The sequence below is a fragment of the Colletotrichum karsti genome, assembly GCF_011947395.1.
Source record: "Colletotrichum karsti strain CkLH20 chromosome Unknown Scaffold35, whole genome shotgun sequence".
NCBI classification, from domain to species: Eukaryota; Fungi; Ascomycota; class Sordariomycetes; order Glomerellales; family Glomerellaceae; genus Colletotrichum; species Colletotrichum karsti.
The window spans coordinates 178,672-185,958 of NW_024065935.1; the positions used below are offsets into that span (position 1 = coordinate 178,672).

At 52.7% G+C, this 7,287-nt stretch overlaps 2 protein-coding genes across 2 annotated transcripts; one reads left to right on the forward strand and one right to left on the reverse strand.

Moving 5' to 3' along the window:
* Nucleotides 1-1,448: 1,448 nt before the first annotated feature.
* Nucleotides 1,449-3,931, forward strand: CkaCkLH20_09663 (amino acid permease; the record flags this gene model as incomplete). Its single annotated transcript, XM_038892378.1, has 9 exons — nt 1,449-1,745; nt 1,808-2,046; nt 2,106-2,413; nt 2,466-2,495; nt 2,549-2,609; nt 2,660-3,320; nt 3,374-3,462; nt 3,517-3,730; nt 3,794-3,931. The coding sequence occupies 9 exons, from the start codon at nt 1,449-1,451 to the stop codon at nt 3,929-3,931; spliced, it is 2,037 nt and encodes a 678-aa protein (XP_038742261.1).
* A 194-nt stretch (nt 3,932-4,125) lies between these two features.
* CkaCkLH20_09664 (het and ankyrin domain protein) lies at nt 4,126-5,964 on the reverse strand (the record flags this gene model as incomplete). The annotated part of the gene is made up of 1 exon (XM_038892379.1): nt 4,126-5,964. The coding sequence occupies one exon, from the start codon at nt 5,962-5,964 to the stop codon at nt 4,126-4,128; it is 1,839 nt and encodes a 612-aa protein (XP_038742262.1).
* Between the last annotated feature and the right edge of the window lie 1,323 nt (nt 5,965-7,287).

The following is a 7,287-nucleotide window of genomic DNA, read 5'->3' on the forward strand; positions in this document are numbered from 1 at the left end:
GTCAGTGAAATTCCAATAAGAGGCATTTAGTTTCATTCGATCAATAAACTGCACTCACACTATCCACCTGTTTTGGTGCCTTGAAATGCCAAACGTCATCCCTCATCTGCAAGCCACTTTTCAGCTGACAGGGGTCTGGGGAGGGGAAAGGGAGAGGGCTGCGCGTGAGGCATACTTCAATACTGAACTCAGTCTGCCCTGGGAAGAGCCTTTCCAAGAGTCTTTGGAGGCTTGTCTTTTTGAGGTAACGGCTGGTCACGTTTTGGTCGATCTGATCCATGTTGGCAGTTTAAGGGGACCTGCGGTTCTCAGAGGGCAAGGAGATAGAGAGCGTCTCTAGATTTCGAATATACAAATGCGACATACATCGCTGCGCAAGACTCCCACTGTCAAAGGAAGAGACGGCTTTTTTGTTGCGCAACAAATCGCTGACAAACAACACGTCACCGGAAGCCTGGGCTGCACGTATGTCTTTTCAGGCTCTGTTTCCGCGGTTCGCGCCCCAGTTCATGCTGCCGATTTGGTGGTTGTGTTACACGACAGCTTGGCGAGTCACCGAGTGGCTCGACCTCGGTTTGCTAAGCCTAGCACATTTCCTGACACACACTTGTTCTTCCATTTTCCAAACAGAGTCCGAAGCTCCCGTTGTGCCACCCTTTAACCCTTGGGATGTTTCGTCATGGGGGGCTCTCGTTGTTCTTTCAATACTGAGAAAGACCTTAGGGACGGACTGTATCACACCCATCTCTAGGATAGTCGGCGCCCCCGCCTCATAATCACTGGGCTTTATCCACTGCGGCAACGAAGAAGCAGGAAACTGACGATGGCGATAATAACGACCGATGCTAATCAGAAGTCAGCCAGCTGGACTTGTGGGCAGGCGCTCTCAAAGTGCACGCTACCAAGAGCAAACAACTGCCCCTATCGCAGAGGTAACCCGATCGGGAAGGTGCTGAGGGCGCACGTGACGGATAAGACATGCCATACAGCCTCACTCAAGAATGTATTCTTCGTAGAATACGAGGGCTCATCCCATAGGCGTGCAGACATGAGATTGGCCAAGTGTTGTCCACTTAGAAGCCCAGAGTGCGAGTGAAGCGGCACCCAACCGCCCTTCAGCCTCAGTGAAGATTTCACAACCCAAGTCTCTGGGCGGCAGCCTGGTTGTGGCTGACGCACCGATCCTTCCATCGTTCCCTTGCACGGCAGATGCCTGATGCACGAAGACGTTTGCCTGTATTTGTCTTACAGCCGGTGAGGCCGCTCAAATTGCACCTGAATTGACCTCGAATTTTGTGGTCAGAATTGGCCAGCCTGATAGCATTGAATAAAATCGAATTCGCCTTAGAATCCCCGCCACGTATTCCTTAGTTCACATGGCTTCTCTCTTTTGTCCCACAATCTGTTCCCGGGCTCTTATTTGACGTCAAACTCAATCCGACGCGAACATGGCTACGGATCCGAAGCGGGTCTCCGGGTCCACTCCGGAGTGGCTCCCGGACTGGTTTCTCGGCCCCGACGCCGCGGAGATGAAGCGCAACGCCTCACCTGCGCCTCCGACATCAATCGCCGAGGGCTCTTCTGACGGGATACTGGGACACAAGGCGATCGAACATGCTGCAAATGATGGCAACGAGAACAATGAGAACAACGATGGCTTCACGGAGCGACCGGGAATTGAGATCCTGGTCAAGCCGGAGCCCGACCGCACTGTGAAGCGCAAGTTAAGGGGGATTCATCTTTTTGTCAGTAATTCCTCTACATCCTTTTGTCAATTCCTTGCGAAGACTCATTGACACTCAACTAGATGATTACCATCAACGGGACACTCGGGACTGGCCTGTATTGGAGAAGCGGTCAAATTCTCGAGCTCGGGGGTCCCCTCGCCGTTCTCTTCTCTTTCGTCCTGGTTGGCCTTCTCGCCTGGGCGGTCATGCAATGTGTCACTGAGCTGCTATGCATCTGGCCAGTACCTGGCGCCTTATCCGTCTACGTCAGCACTTTCGTGGATCCTGAGCTAGGGATCGCTGTTGGAGTCGCGTATTGGTGAGCGGCTGAGTTTGCCCTGTGGTGATTAGTCAAAATGCTGACCTGGCTGATGTTAGGTTCACTTATTCCGTGAGCTTCGCGGCTCTCATTGCGACCAGCTCTGCCCTAATGAACTTCTGGATCAACAAGGACGACCAGGGCCTGTCCATCGGGCTTGTCTATGTTCTCATTCCCATCATCATGGTCGCTGTGAACTCATTCGGCATCGAGGTGGGTTCCCTATCTTGGATCATGTGCTTCGACCATATGCTCGTACTTACCAAAGCCCCTCAGATTTATGGCTGGATTGAGGTAGCTACCGGAGGCATCAAGATTGCATTTCTCGCTGTGATTGTAGTCGCCCTGATCGCCATCACGGGTGAGGGTAAGTCACATACTTCCCCGTTCAAGGTCCTCATCTCACCTCATCTTGACAGGCTCGGCATCAAACGGCTCGGCAATACCAAGTAAGCTACCTCCCATGTAGTCATCAACGCACCCTCATATTAATGCGTACCAGTTTTCAAGGATCCATTCCAATATGACAAAGACGCAGCCTCAAACTGGGGCGTCGCCTTATTGTAAGCTCCAACCAACTTCTTCAATCCCCCAGATACTAACCGTCGCGCAGAATGTCCCTGTCAATAGCAGCCTTCGCCTACGTCGGCGTCGAAATCGTAGCCGCCTCAGCACTCGAAGCCAAATGGCCCGAACCCCGACGCCACTTGACCCAGCAAGACCCGCAAGACGACTCCCAGCGCTCCAGCCCCGAGACCTTGATCGGCCGCACCGTCAAGTTCTCCGCCATCTTCATCTCCGTCCTCGTCGCCGTCGCGTACACCCTGAGCGGTATGCTCGTCTCCCTCAACATCGAACCGAACGACTGCGCCCTCCCGCACCTCAGCTGGGTCAAGAACACCACATCCTGCGAGTGGATGGTGCCGGAACACAGGAATACACACCGGAACTCGACGTCTTCTGCCTTTGTGGTGATTGCGGGCCGATCGAGTGCCCGCGTGCTGGATCACGTTTTTAACTTTTTTCTCGTGTTTACGGCGTTGACGTGTGCTAATACGAATCTGTATGTTGCGTCGAGGAGTTTGTTTGGTCTGACGAGTCGCTTGGATGGAGGGGCCGGTCAGCCGTGGGTGCTCAGGACTCTGGCGTGGTTCGGGAGGACGAATAGTCGTAAGGTGCCGCTCAGGGCCATGGTTTTCTCGGCTCTGGCTTTCTGGTGGGTGCCTTTTCTCCAGATCTCTGGGGGGACGGATACCAGCACGCCTGTAGGAATGGTAAGTCAACTGCCTCTACTGTGATGAGTTACCATGCTTACTTTCTGCTGTAGTTCATCGAGATTCTTGCTCAGATGGGCTCGGCCGGGGTGGTCATTGTATGGGCATGCCAATGTCTGGCCTTTATCAGATACTACCACTGGTAAGCCCCCATTTTACACCCCGTCAAAATGTACATCCCTTTGACTCGCCGTAGCATCGACAGACACCGCCACGCCCTCGAAAGCCGCAAAATCCCACAAGTCCAACGCTGGAACTCCGAGAACCGAGACTACCCCTATCACAGCCACGGCCAGCCTTTCCTAGCTTACATGGCCTTCATTAGCTGTGTCTTTCTCTTGCTGGTCTCGAATGGCGCTGCTGTTTGGAAGAGCTTCAATCTGTTGCCGTTTCTGTCGGCTTATCTTGCTGTAAGATCTCGACCTGGCCCCCGAGACGCCGAGACCCCGTGTCGCTGACTTTTTCGGCTACAGATATTCGTTTTCCTCGCTCTGTGGGTGTGCTTGAAGCTTTTCAGGGGCGCAAAATGGTCTTTCTGCGATCTCTCGGATCGGGAGAGAGTAATCAAGATCATCAGGCATCTTCATGAACGACGAGCGGGCACGGTCTGATTCCAGTTACTCGCAGTCTGGGACAATAGTTTGTTCTCTGGAAAAGCCTATAGTGTAGAGGAGAAGTTAAAGGTCATCATTAATAAGCAACAATGCATTTCATCTGACCAGTTGATGCCGAGTAGAGCATGTGCATATGTACCAATATAGCTGTCTAGTTTGTATGTTGAAGTTCTGATTATTATGCTATAATATTATACCTGTTTCTCCTGCTTCCTGCCCTTTTTCTTGGGAGGGAAGGACACAGGTCGGCAGCGAGGTGGGGATTGGAGGCGTGCGTAGGGCGGTGAGGATGGTTTCCTCCTCTTCGCCTCGTGGTCGATGTATACGTTTAGAAAGACACTGTCGTCACTAATCGTCCACTTAAACTTGGCGGTGACTTGCGAAGTGGCCGTATCTCCATAGATTTCCGGCTTTCGCCTCATGTCCGCCATGCCCGCAAAGAAGGCCAGTTTTTCGGAGGCATCAGACGACGGCTCAGATGGATAACGCCGTGTGCGCACCGCTTGCAGAAGTGTATCAATAGACACAACATCGTCTGTCTGAAACACTTCTGTACGTAAGTCATAGAATATGAGTAGGTGTAGCCTGCCGTGTTGCTGCTCATATCTCAAGAGTATGTGCTGGGAAGTTGGAATTTTGTATTCAATCTCCCTTCCCGGCCATCCGACGAAGTTCGAGTGATACATGGCCTCAAGTACCCCTTTGTCGGCGCTTGAAGTGGTCTTCATTAATTTGCTTTCGAACTTGGGTGCGAGCTCCCGCGCGGAACCGATTCTGTTTCCGCATCCTTCCTCATGCATGTACGCCACTTTGGTGGTTTTGTACATCACCTCGGTGATGTTGAATCCCCTGCAGGGCAAGACCCAGTCGACATCAGAAAGAGAAAGCCGCCCGACTACCATGATGGTCTCCTCTCCAGTTCGACTGCTTCTCGGTTCCGTAGCCAGAGGTTTTCGTGCGGCGATGAACTGAAAACCAGGGTACGCCCTGACGAAGTGTTGTTTCGCCGCCTTAATCTTTCGAAGAACGATATGATGAGTTGTGACCCTCTGGTGAGTGTCGCGCTGGTCGAAGGATAAAAGAAAAAGCGAACTGTGATCAGGATCTTCTGCGAGGAAGATGAGATCTTTTGAAGCCACTCGATCCAATCCCGTCAACGCGACTGTTATTTGTAGTCCTTTATTGGTCATCCGATATGGCTCGTCAAGGACACACATCGGTGCCTTGGGTGCCGTTGACAACGCAAACTCGATTGGGTGGCGGGCGAGAGCACCTCTGTAAGCGCTCGGGTTCTCGTTGGTGCTCTTCCACAGAAATATGGTCACATCGTCAGAGTTTCGCATAATCTCCTCTTGAAGTCGTGTGAAGGCTTTGTCTCCCTCGCCGTACAGTAAGGGCATGCTGACATCAAAAATGCCCATCATGCAGTAGGCGAGGTCCTCCTTCTTGGTCGTCTTCCGATTCGCTGCCCATTTCATCTTCTCGGCGACGGATACATCTTGGAATGTGTTCATCATGAGTATAGACTCATCTATTCCAGTGATTGATTCCAGGCTGGGGAGGTGCCACTTCTTATTGCCGATTCTCTTCCAGGACGCGGAGTAGAATATCACCTCTTCGGGGGCAAGTAACTCTTGCAGCGTCCAGCCTCTGTTAAACCACCGTGTCTCTTGCAACACGTCGCAGATGTGTTCGCCGTGGAAGTCTTCCAGGTATGCGAAGCATATGTAAGCGTCACGATACCAAACGTACATGGAGTTGATCGATTCAGACAACTCGGAGCTGCTCGTCTTGTCGATGCAGCATGTGTCGACCCAGGTGAAGCCACAATTCCAGACCTCTCTGCTGATCTCGGCGCATCTCTGGATCTTCTTGTACCCCGACCGGCCTCGTATTTCTTCGGTCGGTTTCAGCATTTCGTGGAAGAGCACCTCCTCGTCGCCCCACGTGTGGGAAAGTATCGAGTATCGAGGAATCGCGTTGTCGGGAAATGTGTGCAGCGTGAGATCAGCGGTGGATATGAGACGCATTGTTTTGTTTTTTGGTGTTTGCTTGGTCTTTCGACGGCGTGTTATCAAGCAGTGAATGATTGAGAGGCAGGTTATCAGCAGTATGAGAGTTGCCGAACCGCAGTTTCGCGCAGGAATTGAGGCCGATGGTGAGAATGAGAAGCGGGGTTGTGAGAAGAGACCATGTGTGTGGTGTTCAAGCTGAACCGGTTCTCCCGTAAGCCGCATGGCCGAATAAGGAGGCGGAGTAGTCCAGTAAAATAAACTCCGAGGTGCGTTTCTCTTCCAACAGCTCTGCATCATTGGTTACCACGGGTATCGTACCCTTGTTGAGGCCCACATGAGATACGTGAGTAACACCCACCTACGGATGGGATGGGATGATTCGGCCGTGAGTTGGTGTTGGTGATGTCTGCCAGGCTGGGCGGGTTGGGACGAGTCCAGCTAGTAGCGCGAATACCTACCTTATCTTCTAGCTCATCACTTGGTGCAAGATGGGAATCTGCGGGATACCCCCTTAGTCTGTTCGATTTTCGCTAATGTGAATGGGAGGCGTGTTATTCAAGCCGTCCGGCATGGCGGGACATATTGAAAGAGATCCAATAAGACTCGTCCACGCCAGGACTATGTACGTCTACAACCTACAACACAGGCAACTACCTACGTAGCTTTCGTGTCTGCCTTTCCCTTCTCCCTCCTCTTCTTTTTTCCTCTTCCAGGGAGGCTTATGGCGGTAGTTCGACGGCATTTCACCCGAGTGTGAAAGGTTATTAGGCGCTCGAGGATGATAATCGGTACCGATATAGTGGCCTCTTTGCAAGATGTTAAAAGTCTCATCGCCATCCTCAACTCACACAATTGGACTTAAGCGCGTAACCCCGACTGATTCATTGTGAATAACCCACAGACGAAAAGACCGGACAATGTCGAAACGACGAAAAGTCTCATGGCAAGTCATCCCTCAACGCCCAGCTTCTCGAGACATGTACACCGCTAAAGTCATTGACATCGTCAAAAACAGGCTAAGCCGGACGTCACATCAAAAATCACATCTGCTTAGAAGAACCTTTACTAAACCAGAACACCAGTCTCTTTTATACGACGGCGTGACACGACATCGTCTCGAAGGTAGAGGCGGGAAGGACCGCGGGCACGTAGCAATCATCCTCGACCACCCTCACTAGACCTCAGACTCTACGTACGCGTTCGGGACACAGACGCGGTGCTTATATACCCGGCATACGTTGGGGGGGGGGGGGGGGGGGGGGGGGGGGGGGGGGGGGGGGGGGGGGGGGGGGGGGGGGGGGGGGGGGGGGGGGGGGGGGGGGGGGGGGGGGGGGGGGG